General features: G+C 33.4%; 1 protein-coding gene across 7 annotated transcripts in view; it reads right to left on the bottom strand.

Moving 5' to 3' along the window:
- Window positions 1-2752: 2752 nt before the first annotated feature.
- Window positions 2753-16600, bottom strand: part of LOC127843704 (epidermal growth factor receptor-like) — a 308235-nt gene continuing 294387 nt past the window's right edge. For all 7 annotated transcript variants that reach the window (XM_052373429.1, XM_052373428.1, XM_052373430.1 and 4 more), the window contains 4 exons: window positions 11877-12038; window positions 10884-11064; window positions 10068-10259; window positions 2753-9441 (listed from right to left, as the gene is read on the bottom strand). In XM_052373429.1, coding sequence (XP_052229389.1) covers window positions 9107-9441; window positions 10068-10259; window positions 10884-11064; window positions 11877-12038 — 870 coding nt within the window. In that variant the 3' untranslated portion in view covers window positions 2753-9106. The remainder of the gene's footprint in view (window positions 9442-10067; window positions 10260-10883; window positions 11065-11876; window positions 12039-16600) is intronic.

Genomic DNA, 16600 nt, shown 5'->3' with positions numbered 1-16600 from the left:
TATATTGAACTGGAAGTTTTCTTTATTTTAAATGATAACATTTGCTTGGTCAGCCATAATTGTCACAATCAAGTGGTCTTTTTACACTGTAGTTTTCTCACTGACTATGGGTTTGTTCTGAGAATGAGCCACACAAAGTATCGTTGGGGAGATGAGTTGTCAATTTTATGTTTATCAGTCTTTCATAATCCAGTATACCTGTAAAAAGGGAATTTGTAACTAATAATCACACAATATACACAATTAAAATTGTATGCATTTAGATTTATTTAGTACTGCACATTAATCATTTTCCAAAAATATGTAGCAACATTACATTATATAATGCTGCAATACTCAAGTAATTTTCTAATTAAAGGTCGCTGATGTGTAATGGATGTGGTGTCCACCTAATGATCTGGAGGTCACTGGTTTGATCCCCAGTGTGGGAGCATTCTTAAGAAATCTCCAAGAGACACCCAAGTACTGGTTCTAAGCCCAGGAAACGAACTCAAGAGCATTTCACATACATGTACGTAGTTAGTACTTTAAATTTAATCGAACTAAAAAAGGGTTAAAACTAACAACTGAAACCCTTATTAATACATTTTATTTTGAATCAAGCAAATGTGCAAATTCATTTAAAATAATGAGTAAAATTTAAAAATTCTACTTTAAAGTAATCATGATAATTTAGATCATTTTCAGAATATTTAATGATGATAATGATACAATTATATATTCCCTAAATGATAAAAATAAAACATGTAATGTTAATTTATGAAAAAAAACGTTTTAATTTTATCAATATCATGGTAATTACAACTAGATACAGGCAATTAGATCAGAAACGTGCATTAATTATATTAACCCATTCATGCCTAGCGTCCTGAAAAAAAGGACATTGCCAACAGCGTAGACCCAGATGAGACGCCGCATAATGCGGCGTCTCATCTGGGTCTGCGCTGTTTGCTTAAAGAAATTTCTGTAAGAAATATTCTAAATATTGAAATAAATATACCAGACACCCCTACTTTTGGAAATAAATTGATCCAATTTAGAAGGATGGGAGAGTCCACTGGGCATAAATGGGTTAATGAACAACCCAGACATTTGTAGTGATTTATGGTCACTATTTGATTAACGTTCTATACATGACCTGTCATAAAAGGTATTTTTTAGCCAGTACTACAATCGGCAATGATAGTCTGTATTGCATACATATTCCACCGTCTATTATCGATTCGCTTCCTCAAACTGAACACATATTTAATGTTTACATCGCGAAACGTAATGCATCTAGTTTCACTTTCGGTTTGGTTGGTTTTGTAAACACCGTAATTTCATCTTAAAAATTGGATGATAGGGTGATTAAATAATAATGGAAAAGTAAATCACTTGGATAATAGGTCAAAATGCAACACAAATGAACGTTAATAGTGCTCTTAATATCAAAGTTTCGGTAAAAAGTTTGGCGCTAGTTCAACGCGCATCGTATACAGCCTCATAACAATAGACTGACAACCTTTTTGGTAGTAAAGTAGTAATACAAGGCAATATGGCGACCGTTAGCCACGAGGCCTATCTTACGGAGGAATCCGAGATAGCCGATGTATCACGATTGCTACACACGCGTGAAACAACACCGTTCAATTGTTATAACGTATTTATTTTAGTAATCTGAGTTACTGTTTATTATACAGAACGTATAGAATAGTATTATATTCCATACAAGTTACAAAATTTAACAAAAAATGTGTCTAATTAGTAAATTAAACAAATAAAAGCAAAATAAGTAGAGCACAATTCATCGTATAACATAAAAAACAATAAAATCATAAATTTAAAAAAGAATGATATGAATAACAATATAAACATCCTGTATTTTTGGTGGGAATGAACAATGTACATGAAGAGAACACATTGTTCACATAAAGACAACGCATTGTTCGCAGATGAACAGTTGATATATGAAGTATTGCAATGCTGTAAATGATAAACATCATAGAACCCCTTTGATACACCATGCTACGAATCTAACCCATATGATTCAGACCAACATTAAGGGATCAGTACTAACCTTAAAATGTTCACAGTGAAAACGGTTAACGAAAAGCATATGTAATTCATACTAAAACCTACAGTGGAACATGATGAGTTACATTTAAAATATTTAAGGTGACCGGTGATCGGTTTTCCAGTCATGGATAAGAATTTAAATGTTTTTTAAAATATGAAATGAAAATATGGATTAAAGTAAAGTACAACAAAGGTGAATCAGCAAGGAAAATATTTAAAAGTTTTTCACTTTGCCAATGTGTCTTAAAGAAATGTACAGATTATCATAATATCATCTATATCACATTGATTGATATAGGACACCCTTTGAGAAAAAGGGGCTTAATGCATGTGCAGTCTGCACAGGCTAATCCATAATCTGATTGATTAGCCAGTATCCGGGACGTTACTTAACTAAAGTGCATTTGATTAAACCCAATTATCATTTCAAGTGAATTATCATGTTATTGCCGCATCATCGACAACATCAACAAGGCGGGATGTAATATTCAGTATTGTGCGTATTTAAGCCCCATTTTCATGAGTCGAGGCTCGTCTTAAATGCGTGTGAGAGATTTGTAACCCTCTGTCAATCTTTCTGAAGGATGGTTTGGAGAGAATGCATACGAACGAACGTGCAAATATTTCTACACAAGAGTGGAACAACGCCTACACAAGAGTGGAACAACACCTACACACGCGTGAAACAACACCGTTCAATTGTTATAACGTATTTATTTTAGTAATCTGAGTTACTGTTTATTGTACAGAACGTATAGAATAGTATTATATTCCATACAAGTTACAAAATTTAACAAAAAATGTGTCTAATTAGTAAATTAAACAAATAAAAGCAAAATAAGTAGAGCACAATTCATCGTATAACATAAAAAACAATAAAATCATAAATTTAAAAAAGAATGATATGAATAACAATATAAACATCCTGTATTTTTGGTGGGAATGAACAATGTACATGAAGAGAACACATTGTTCACATAAAGACAACACATTGTTCGCAGATGAACAGTTGATATATGAAGTATTGCAATGTTGTAAATGATAAACATCATAGAACCCCTTTGATACACCATGCTACGAATCTAACCCATATGATTCAGACCAACATTAAGGGATCAGTACTAACCTTAAAATGTTCACAGTGAAAACGGTTAACGAAAAGCATATGTAATTCATACTAAAACCTACAGTGGAACATGATGAGTTACATTTAAAATATTTAAGGTGACCGGTGATCGGTTTTCCAGTCATGGATAAGAATTTAAATGTTTTTTAAAATATGAAATGAAAATATGGATTAAAGTAAAGTACAACAAAGGTGAATCAGCAAGGAAAATATTTAAAAGTTTTTCACTTTGCCAATGTGTCTTAAAGAAATGTACAGATTATCATAATATCATCTATATCACATTGATTGATATAGGACACCCTTTGAGAAAAAGGGGCTTAATGCATGTGCAGTCTGCACAGGCTAATCCACGACAACACTTTACGCACATACATAAACCCCCTTTCCTCACAGCGAGATGCATATGTATTTTGTTTTCCACATAATGTTGTTTTGTGCATTTATTAACAAGTATACAATGTCATAAGATTAACTACTAGAATAAACATAAATACTTGAGCAACATAAACACTTTCTTCAAAACAAAAAATTCTTAAAAATATTATCTTAACATACTGTTGTATAAGAAGTATGAAATATTAAAGGACAAAAATGGAGTCTGTCATAAAGCCACAATTTTAATTTCATATGGTTTGTGGTAAACAATTATGTATCTTAACCCTTTCCCATTTAGAGGCAAAGTGAAAATGGCTATGTGCAAACAGAATAAAACAAGAACAGCCTGCGAGTAACTCCCACTTGCAGTCTATTCAGGTTTTTTGCTGTTTGCTGCTCATCAGTATCTAAGGGTTGAAAGTGAAGCCTTTAAAACTTGAATATGGTAATAAAGGTCTTTAATTAAATGTAACTTTCTAAGGGCCTACAAACACGTCAAAATATGCATCTTAGTAGTAAAATATGCATCTAAGTGGTAAAGTATGTTTTTAAGTGGTTAAGGGTTCATTTACAAAAGGTGCAGTCATAAATGAGCTATGTTGGTGAGTCCTGTAAGATTTTTATCAGTAAAACGAACCATGTTCATCTTTGATTATAATTAAACTATTATGATATATTGATACTGAATTGTCTTCTGTAGTTTATCTTTGGCCTAAAATAAACAAATCATTCAAACTAATCACCTTTATACACTTTTTGACATCCAATGTTGCTTACCTTGCTGTAATTCATACAATGAAGTGTTATCTTGGATGACATGTCCTGGTAGATAACTCACTAGTCATACTGATGTACATGTATTATCTTAACACCAACATGTATCATTAACCCATAGGTTACACACCAAACATGTATCATTAACCCATAGCTTACTGGTGTGAAACATGTATCATTAACCCATTGGTTACTGGTGTGAAAAGAGCAGTCTAAATAAACATGTATCATTAACCCATAGGTTACTGGTGTGAAACATGTATCATTAACCCATTGGTTACTGGTGTGAAAAGAGCAGTCAACATGTATCATTAACCCATAGGTTACTGGTGTGAAATATGTATCATTAACCCATAGGTTACTGGTGTGAAAAGAGCAGTCTAAATAAACATTGCCTATTTTGAAGACTGATACATTTCCAAAATAAACTGATCAACATGCGTTTTTCTTTAACTTTCAACTTCAAAGAGTGACAAAACCATTTAGAAGATATGACACTTAAAACTTTGAACTTTTTTCAACAAAATAAAATATGAACATGTTCAATAACTGTTAACTCCTTGAAAAACTGGAAACATTGCAAACATTTTCAAAAACTGTTGAACGATGCAACGATAGCAACTAATAAAAATGTAAACATCATATTCCTGCCTGGGATAATTTCAGTAAACAGTATTACTAATAAGGAGAAAACATAATTAACTAGAATCAGAATTGAACTTTGAACAAGAAACTGGAAACAGTTCGAACATCTGCAGAAAAATGTACGAAAAAGTAAACTGCATTTACCTAATGCATATAAAATAAAAGAATTATAACACGAAATGCCTGCCTGGGACATTACCTTTAAACTGTTGTATCAAACAGAAAATAGACTATAAAAAGCAAAGTCTGTTACAAATGCATTAACAATAACTCTTAGTTACATCTATCAAATATAATGGTATCAAACAAAAAATGAAAATACAAAGCAGATTGTATTGTTTATAAATCTATTCAAAATGCAATGAGGAATTCGTACACGTTTTCTGTAACTTACCGAATGTGCAAGAAAACAAAAATTATATCATGATATTGTCTGTGTTCAAATGGCCATAGTCAAAAATAAAATACATGTACAAATAATAACAGACCTGGGAAAACCGGGCTTATTCTTAGTGCAAGTATCAACCCAGACCAACCTATGCCATACATGCAGGCTAATCACGGATCATACGTTCCACTTTTATAGAAATATGGTACAATACTTTATGCACATGCCTTAAGCCCTGTTTTCCAACGGTGAGGCTGGAATATTGGCACCATGCCCAGATTAACGCTCTCTTACATTGTGTATCAACAAATCCATGCATAATAAATAATTATGAAATTTTAAATGTTAAACATCATTTCGATTTTTTGAATTAGGTTATTTACACACAATTTACAATTTAAAACGCTTAAAATATCGGTAAATCTATACAAACAAGTAATCAGCAAGTATTTCATGTATATCAACAAAATTCATTTTTTGCATTTAAAACCCAGATCATTGTTATTAACAAATATTTTGTTTGACAACGCTGAATCTAAATAAGTTTCTAAATAAATTTATATTTTAAAATCAACCCATAATTAGTACACAATATATAATAAATACATGTAAATATTAAGACAATTGCCCTAAAATATTTTAGTAAAAATCTGTATTATATTATGAAATTTCTTCAAATTTGATAAATACATTAATTCATATACTTGTAAAAATCTAATATAAACATAATATTTACATAAATAGTTTGATCGTCCTATTCATTAGCATGACTGCCAATAATACATTATTGGTCTTGTGTGCCAACAAACAACTTATGTTTTAGATTATCAAACAGGTTTCATTTAAATAAACACTCAGTTTATTTTTTATTTTTTATAATTATTAAAAACTGGGAATCTTCATATGGACATGAATGAATCAGTTATAACTTGTGGAGTTTACCTCCATAACAGATATTCTTTATTCCTTATTAGTTGACCTGATAATTCATGTACCTGTGAGACAATGAATCAAAGAAAACGGAAAAAGACAGCAGCATTATTAAAACTGCATGATGAATGATTACTTTACACACACTAATGTTTTGTGGAATAAAACCATGATATATATTAACATTATAGCCAATCAAGCAAAGCTGATAACAAAAATAAAACAACACTGATAATAATGATGGCTGCCATTGACAAAAACATATTACAGAACACAAAATATGGGAGAACATAAAAATCTGGCTTAATGCATGTGTGTTAAATATAGTCCCAGAATAGCCTGAATTCTGCACAGGCTACTTTTATTGAACTCTTACTTAAACAAAAAAAAAATCTTTAAAAAATCCAGTCTAGTCATAAAGTATTTTCCAGATCACACTGCACAGGCTATTCTGGGATTGACTACTTTTACCACATGTATTAAGCCAGATTTTCCCAGATATGCTCAAATGTTAAATGGTGGTTTTGAAACTATTGTATGTTCTTTGTCTCCAAGGATATGTATTTAAAATAAGTCATTAAAAAAACAACTTAATCTTACAAACAATAATATGAACAAGGCTATGGGTAAACAGGAGTTGAAGCGTGTGCGTAGAGTGTCATCCCAGATTAGCCAGGCATTTCACACAGGCTTATCATGAATGACAATTTACGCTTTTAGTCAATTTATTGTTTAAAGAAAGTCTCTTCTTAACAAAAATCCAGTTAAGGAGAAAAAATCCAGTTTACTCAATTGAATTAAGCCCCATTTTCGCAGAGCAAGGTTCATATGTACTGTAAACCGGTCACAATGGATACTGAAAACCGGTAACCATGGAGACAATCAGGACAAATTCAAAACCTGACATTTAACAGATAAAACAATTATTTAATTAACACATTTTAAAATCATGTAGACTTATTTTATTTCAGATTTTGTAAAATGTATTTTTGAGTCTATAGATGATCTTGTTGTCAATCATAAATACATGTACAGGGTATCTATGATAATGTATAAAAGCATACAGGATTTTATGTGTTGAAGTAGCACACATGGCATACAAAAACAATGTGGATAAGGCGTTGGGCCCACTTTTAAGTACATGATAGAATGATTATAAAACAAATACAATAACTTTATGATAGAATTTAATTATACAAATGATTGATTAGAGACTTTGTGAGACATTTTGTTATAAAGACTGAAAGAAATGTATGCATCTATATATGCATAGGCATATTATTAAATGGTTGATTTTGAAAGAGGCACTAAGTAAATGTTTCCTTGATTGAACAGTTTTAACAAAATACATACAGTTTATAAAGGTTGTATTTGGATTCTCTAAATAGGGGCATGCAATACTTATCTTTTTTTAACCCTTGAAAGTGTTTGGGAAATGCCAGTATTAGACCCAAGTGTCTGAGTATGTACCATAACATATAAAAACGCTGGCAAAAAGGTCTAATATCAATAACAATGTTTGTAACAACAAATGTAACTCAGAGATCAAATTCATTAACAACAACATAGCACAATAATCAGTCACAACATTAAGACACGAAGCCCAGCATTAACAGTTATCAGAAGTCCTTGGCAACAACTTAATTGCACTTCACAGTGACAATACCAAGAAAAGATATTCTGTTTACCTAAAAATACTTCATTACATTATTAGGCCATTATCAAATGTTCCAAATGTTTTGTAAAAACAATAACAACAACTTCAAAGTCATTAACACATGAAACCAGTCTTAAAGTTGTCCAAGCCTTCATATCAGGATTGCAAGTATAAAACCAGTCTTAAAGTTGTCCAAGCCTTCATATCAGGATTGCAAGTATAAAGCCAGTCTTAAAGTTGTCCAAGCCTTCATATCAGGATTGCAAGTATATAACATGAAGAGCAACCTCTTTCACTTGAATTTCTCTTTGAAAGATATTTATTCGGAATAATATCACCAAATATCACACACATCAAGGCTATATACTGGTTGAAGTATTGCCATTACACTGGCGTTATGTATGCCTTATAATAGATGGCAGACAATCACGCACTCTCAAATTGTGAACAAAATGGCGACTGCATAAAAATACACACTACACTGACCTTAGTGCAACAGACCACATCAACCAGTGTATTATGGGATTAAAAGCAACAATAAAGAGCCCATTAAAAATAGGTTTTTGTGACAGAATCAGTTTCCTTGACAAAATATAGAATGTTTATATAACACGACATTTGGACTTCATGCATTATTATGCAATTGGTTGTCTCTGAACTTCACATCAATGTACAGCGAATATAACAAAACATAGTTATAAACTGTTCCTTGAAATTCCCAACACTCTTCCTTGAGCTTTAATCTGCCTTCCTTTGTGTCATTCTTCTCACCTTGAAGCTATTTTACCTGCATAATAGGTAAAGCCTCCAAAGATACTTCACTGCAATCATTTGAAGCACTTGATTACTAGCAGTCTTTCCTTATCTTATACTGAAAGAACCTCCCATGAAAATGCACATTTTTCTTAAGTTTCAGTATAGTTTTTGAATATGCCCCTGTAATTAAAACACAATTCCCTTGAATAAAAGGTCAAATATTTCACATATCCTTAATATTTGTTTCAAACATCACAACATATTGCTTGCCAAACTTCTAACAGAAGATTCATCAGTTTAACAACACAACAACCATGGTTTATTCTTAAAATTATCACAATAGTTTCTATACAATATTTATATGACATTCTTAACACCAACTAAAGTTTTCTCACTAGACGGCACTTGAGCAATTTGAAGAGTTTGATAATAAACGGTGATTAGCGGGCTCCGTAATAACTTTGGGGTCATTATAATAATCAGTCAAGCGTTTAGGCTTAGGAGCTGTTTTTGGTTTTGCGCCATTCACGCCACTTATTCTCATGCCACGATTATTGAAGTGCGGTGGGGATTTTTGCATGTCAAAGACACTGTCAGAACCATCCCCATCAAAGTATTCAGGATTTTCGAACATGTGAGGGACTGGGCTGGGGAGAAGGTAGTCGTCTGGGGCGCTGTTGTCGCTCCTGTCTGACGGATGAGACATCTGACGATCGTTCAGGTAGTAGTCTGAAGAGATAATAGGTTGACAGTTGTTATTTTTAAAAACGTATTTATTTTAGCCTAAACAAGGTTTCACTAGACATATATGGAAAACTGAGCTATCCCTTGGCAGCCATAATTTGCAAGGAACAAGAACAATTTAAAAATTGGTTGTGCTCAGGAACACTAAAAATCAGGCCATTTACAGCTTAAAATTAACCAAAAATAGTTCAAAGTGCCAAACAAATTGGAGGATAAATCAGACCTCAATTGTTTTTAAGTTCCAAACATGTTTTTGGATATTTTCTTTACCCAATGGGAAAAGTACCGCTACAAGCCCAATTGGGATAAATTAGCGCCAAAAAAAAGAAATTGGGAAAATTTGCATTGTGAAGACTTTAGATTGGGAAATTGAAGTATTTTATTTGTTGCTAACAAAAACTTTAAAATTGATGACTTAAGTGTTGTTAAGGTGTCAATATTATATTTTCTGCATAGTGAAAGAAATTTCATGTTTCATTTAATAAAAATGGCAACCTTCCATTTGGGTTTTGTTTTTTGATAGTAATTGGGAAATTTTTAGATTTTCCTCCTATGGGAAAGTGCCGCTTTCCAGTACTTTATAAAGCAGGAACAAAAATTGCATGCTTTACCTCTATTGTTCTCTAGCTCAAGGTAGGCCTTTGGGTTGGCAGACTTGGGCTGCAGATAGTCATCCTCATCAAGAGGTAGTTGTACCCTGGCAAAGTCCAGCCCCTGTTGGTAGGGGGCGTATCTAGGGGGCGGGGCGCTGTCTGAGGGACTTGTAGGGGACTTCCTGAAGAGCACTGGACCATCTACAGTATCTGAAAAGCAGGAATAATTTTCAAGGTGTTGGCCATTGATTGGGAGTTCTGGGTTATTAGGGCATATCTGATATGTTTTCAATATAAGATAGGAAAACATATTTTTGTTATGGCAATTTAAACACAGTGTTAATAATATGTATTGCTTTTAAAATGTGAACTATATATTTGAATAATTAAACAGTCCTGAGTTGTTTTAAAATTTGGGCGTTGAGTATATTAATCAAATGTACTCTTCATTGATAAAATTCACTAAGAATCATGTTTAAGCACTCAATCTAGTGCCTTATATTTTATTAAGCTGTATTTGATGTCTAAACTATTAATAGAATAAAACAATTGAAGGTTTATCAGTCTTAATAGCACATTCCTTTATATTTAATTGAATCCTCCAATAGCATTCAAGAATTTTTATATACCTGGAAACACTTCTAAGAATACTTTACCTTGATCATCAATTCTTGCAAAACCCAAAGAAGTTTAAAATGGCGCACATTATTGGTAAAACAACAAAGCCTACTAGCAAGTAACTACAAAGTTTTTCTCAGTTGCTTCATTACCTCTGGGTGCCAGTGTATTGTTCATAACCAAGGACACTAGCAATGAACAGAAGCCTGACATTACCTCTGGGTGGCCGTGATGTCTTGATTACTGGGTCGGAGCTGTACCGCCCCGCTATGCTGTCTCCACGGAGACGGCTGTTAGGTGACAGGTCCCTGTGTTGCTTAGCAGCGGCTGCAGACTCCAAGTGACCGTAACGCTTCTCTCTCCAGGGACGATTGGACGCCCCAGGACTGATTGGTTGCTGGAGAAGAATACACTGGCATGTGAATGAGGCTATAAACTGAAACTGTTTAGTGTCACCCAGTAGACAAACATGTTTTACTAAGATTTTCTTTCACTTTTTAAATCCAGGACAACAATCGCTTATTTATTAAGTTTACCATTAGATTCCAAGGCAATCAGCATGAACTTTCAACCTAAATTTGCAACCAATTAATCCCGTAAATGTTTGTAAGAATCACCTAAAAAAGGCAAAGCAATTTTGCTCTAAATGTGCTACACCTTGGAAACCAGCTTAGCTAGAGAAGACACACCCAAATAGGACATCTAAAACCTTGCAACAGCTTTAATGAAATATCCACCTCCTCTAAAACTGAACCCTATACAACTCAGATACGCACCTTGATATGTGTGTTATCCCTTGCTAAACCAAATCAATGTTTTGCTTATAAGATTCAATTTTAAAGCCTTCATTTCCAACTCTAAGGTACTGATGAGCCACAAACAGCATAATAACCTGTTCTAGTTTTATGCTGGTTGCATATAGTCATCATTTTGTTCTAGTTTTATGCTGGTTGCATATAGTCATTATCATTTTGTTCTAGTTTTATGCTTGTTGCATATAGTCATTATCATTTCGTTCTAGTTTTATGCTTGTTGCATATAGTCATTATCACTTTGTTCTAGTTTTATGCTTGTTGCATATAGTCATTATCACTTTGTTCTGAGCGGGAAAGGGTTAGGTACACTTTTCAAGGGACAAAAAATGACTCAAAATGCATTTGAGTGGTAAATCCTTAAACCTAAGTAATTCTTAAACTTCAACTGCCTCACCTTGAAGTTGTTGTTCTCGGCCTCCAGAGGTGGTGGCGGCGCAGGCTGGAGATACTCATCAGCCTCAATGACAATCTCATCCCCGTCACCGGCCACACTGAGGTGTCGTGCAAGCTCATCTTTATCGTACGAGATGCTTGGTAATCGCATCAGCGTGTCTCCCTGGAAACAAATATGGGCAATAACACTATAAGAACGTAAGACTTTGTGGAGAAAGATGCACAGCAAGATAGGACTGATCAGCATTAGTGGTCAATCCTAAGTCTTGGATCAATATACCCCTGTCCAGTGCTGGGCCTTTATTCAAACTACATTTTGTTTTAAATTCAGACTTAGAATGAATAATATTCTTTAAATTAAAATATTAATATATCCAGTAATTCCAAATAAATTGAGTCAAACATGGCATTAACCACATTATATATTTCTTCATTTAGGACAATTTGTTACTGGCACCATTAATTGTAGCGTGTACATTTTCAAAGTCAGAAGTGTTTTTTCTGGGATACCAGCTGTTTCTTTATTTTAAAGTCTAGGAATGGGCTGGTGAAAACAGGCCGAAAGTGTTTTTTTGGCCAAAACATCGCTCACCTTGACAACCTTCAGTTATGTCAGTTATTTACATAGCAATCGAGGGCGATCCTTGTCTTGTGAAACTGCTGTACATAACAATATATAGTCTATTATTTTTTATAATATTCCTTGTTTGGTCAACAGAATGTCCTGCAGCAAAATATTATGCATACATACCACAAAGTTGAAATTGAAATATTAAATATGCATCAATGATCACAATTTTTATTCAGAAAAATGGTTTTTGTACATGAATGATAAAACACATGCAGATCAGTTGAAACAACAACAACAACAACAGCATATGATCCATCAATATACAAAGCACATTCAGAGGAATATACAGGGTTGTCATTATTCTAATACTGACAAAATTAATCGTTAAAAATAGTGTAAGTTTGTAGTAAAGAACGTTTACAATAATAATATTATTGTGCATGGTAATATTGTTTTTTAAATGATAATAACAACCCTGTACCACAGCCACCACTTGATTAATCCACAATTCATAGTTAATCACAAATGGGAATGACACCTTCTAAGGCTAAGTTAAATAACATGGATTGACATGAATTTGTGCACAAAATTGAACATGCATAGAGTGAGCACATTTTCTGAAATGTTCATCCTTTCAAGAAATGGACCCTTGATTTATGAATGATCATAAAAGTTTGAATTGAAATGCTTACAAAGTATTGAACCAAACAATTATTTTGCATAACAAACACAGATTGTTGGGTTCTACAGAGAAAACACTATTAAAGCAGTACTCAGTCCTGATTTTGACCAAAAAAAATCCACGATTGATTGTGGACATATTAAAAGTGATGGGTCAGGATGTATGAAGTCCTGATTGTATCTTCCTTTGTATACCTATAGTTGTTGTCAAGGCTATTAAAACCAACAACTCCAGCAGGTTTCCCCAGCAAAATCACCACAATTTCATTAAGAAATGATACTTGGTTACCACTCTCAAACTACACAATATGGGAATCACCAATTGTACAATTTAGTTGAAACAAGAGATTGCCAAGCAATATTGTCTCCTACCTGTGAAACTCCACCAATTTTTGTCAGATTTTTTTTATATATGGGATAGCATAGCAACTAAAATTCTTGATAAAGGAACAAAATGAAGTGACGTGCATAACCATATTGCCATCTATCCATATTTAAAGTTTCATGAAAAAATATGAAGAACTTTTTAAGTTATCGCAGGATCCAGAAAAGTGTGACAGACAGACTGACTGACTGACTGCCTTACTGACAGACTGACTGACAAACGGAGTGCAAACCATAAGTCCCCTCCGGTTTCACTGGTAGGGGATAAAAATATGGTCCAAATCAAGCAGATCTTATTACTAAACTGTTGATGATGAAATATTTCATCTAAGCAACAGTCATTCTGCAATTAAAAGATTTCTACAGTGATATGGCTGCTGTTTTTTTTGCCATAACACATATCACTACATTACATGTCCATGGCAATTCATTAATAACCTCAAATACATGTATCAAATGGCACAAGAACCAGGTTTTTTTTTCTTCATTTGGGGAAAGGGCCTGGCCTACCATTTTGGGGATTTTTTTTCCCAACAAAACTGAAAAAGGGGAAGAAATTACCCAAAGTGAGATTAAAAGTTGGGGAAAATTGCACCAGTTTAAAGAAATTCTCTATGGGGAAGGGGCCTTTCTCCTGGGGAAGGGGCCTTTACAAGGCCCATGCTTGGGAAGGAAAAACAGCCTTGAGAACTATAAAGTCTCTCAATTCAAACGTAGAAGAAGGTATGAGATACAGTAATCTGACTGCATGAGCATGATAAAAAGGCAGAAAATAATGTGAAAATCATGATTCAAACAGGAGATTTTCTCCTACAAACTTAAAAAACTGGATTTTTTTCTATTTCAAAGCAATATTATTTTATGTACCGGTACAATAAAGTGCCATGCCATTTTCATAATCTTTGCCAATTCAATAAACCAGTTCTGACAACTGTATCTCACAAGATTCTTGCCAAACTTTCAAGCTGCCGATCTAATTGCATTTCTACTAACTCAAGGTCACACATTTATAGAAAATGCCATGCACAGTATATCCTAACTACCAATACTACATTTAACTTGAGCCTAAAAACATCACACTAATATTCACACAACCCCATCTATTCTGGAACAAAAAATCACCCAAAATCAAGGGTACAAGCAACACTGGATTTTTAATTTATATTAGCAATTTCAAGCAAAAGCAAACAACATCAAATGCATAATATAATAAATTAGGGTTTGAGTGTGAAACGGTTGAATCTGTATAACATTGTTGTAAAAGATACCATTGTTTCACCCTCAATATACTGTATGTGTTATTTCACCCACAATCCTTGTACTGTATGTGTTATTTCACCCTCAATACTTGTACTGTATGTGCTATTTCACCCTCAATCCTTATACTGCATGTGTTATTTTACCCTAAATCCTTATACTGTATGTGTTTTTTTACCCTCAATCCTTATACAGTATGTGTTATTTCACCCTCAATCCTTAAACTGAATGTGTTATTTTACCCTCAATCCTTATACTGTATGTGTTATTTCACCCTCAACCCTTATACTGAATGTATCATAAAAAATTACTTCCCCAATCAAGCATATAATATGGTCAGTGTTCAATGGTAAACCCTTGACTTAAACTGTAAGTACATGTAAACCAAGCTGGCTTCAAAGAAAGTACATGTGTTCAGAATGTTGACGTACAGCCTGCAATTTAAATGCTTTTGAAGAAGTGAAAAACAGTCCCTTATACTAAAATCTGTTTGTACATATCAATAATAATTGGCCTTGCTCTGTGAAAAACGGGTTTAATGCAAGTGCATGAAGAGTCGTCCCAGATAAGCCAATCGCACCCGGTAATCAGGGATGACAATTCCGCTTTAATATTTTTTGTTTGAAGAAAGTCTCTTCTTAGCAAACATTCAGTTTAGATGGAAAGTGTTGTCCCTGATTAGCCTGTGTGGATTGCATAGGCTTATCCGGGACAACAGTTTACACACATGCATTAAACCCCTTTTTCACAATGGCTCAAATACATATCTAATACAGGTGATCATATATAGTGTTCTGACTTGGATTTGGTTTGGAGCCTTTCGTGCAGAAAAGGATATTCGCATGAACAAGCAAATACAATTTTTTAATAATCTGTTCAATTTTACATTTGATTAGTTACATCAATGAAGAACATAAATGAATTTATCATTTTTTAATTTGTTGTGGCATCCTTTTGATACATAAACATTTTATTAGTAAGATGATATTATATCATCCAATAAGACATTGGGACATTACCAAACCTACAAAAATAGCTTCACATGTCAACTGCCCGATGACCACAGGTAGCCGTGGTGTAATGAATATGGTGTCAGCCTAGCGACAGGGAGGTCATGGGTTCGATCCCAACCATGGGAGCGTTCTTTAGATCTCCCACAAAGACAAAAGTACTGCATGATTCTAGGCCCAGGAAAGGGACTCGAGCACGTTTATATAACCTTAGGCTTCCAATGCAATCAAGCTAAAATAAATAGGTTTAAACTAACTGCCCAATGAAAACAAAATCCATTTTTATTTTTCCCCTTAGTGCTCAATAAAGAAAATTGGCGAACTTGGTAACAGCCAGAATGATTTCCAAATGCCATATTTCTTCCCTAAGTGACCCCAAGTAACAATAAAAACAAAAAGGAAACCTCAAAATGCACTTTTCTAAAAAGTTGACTGTGAAATCTTCTAGAAAACAACCAAAACAAACAAAAACTTGAGTGTTTAGTGTTCAAATCTTTACTTTTAAATCACAAAAATAGTAACAGAAACCTCTAATATAAAGTTTAAATACTTAAATTTTTAAAGCAGCTTAACAAATTCATGTTTAAACGAGTGTAAAATTATGTGACAATAAGAAAAAATAAATCAAGGGCCAGTAATACAGACTGATTTTAGAAGTTAAGGTAAACACTTATTAGAGTTTTATTTTTGTTTTTCCATACTTTTTATAAACATTTGAAGCCCTAAATTGTCCCCCAAGACCATATCCATGGCAGAACACTGGGTGATAAATACAGCAATGAGAATGTAAAAGGTATGTTAGACCTTGGCTAGAAACATGTT

This window comes from Dreissena polymorpha, chromosome 9 (assembly GCF_020536995.1).
Source record: "Dreissena polymorpha isolate Duluth1 chromosome 9, UMN_Dpol_1.0, whole genome shotgun sequence".
Classification (NCBI taxonomy): Eukaryota; Metazoa; Mollusca; class Bivalvia; order Myida; family Dreissenidae; genus Dreissena; species Dreissena polymorpha.
Note: the sequence above shows the minus strand (reverse complement) of the source record. Positions and strands in the feature narration are given on the sequence as shown.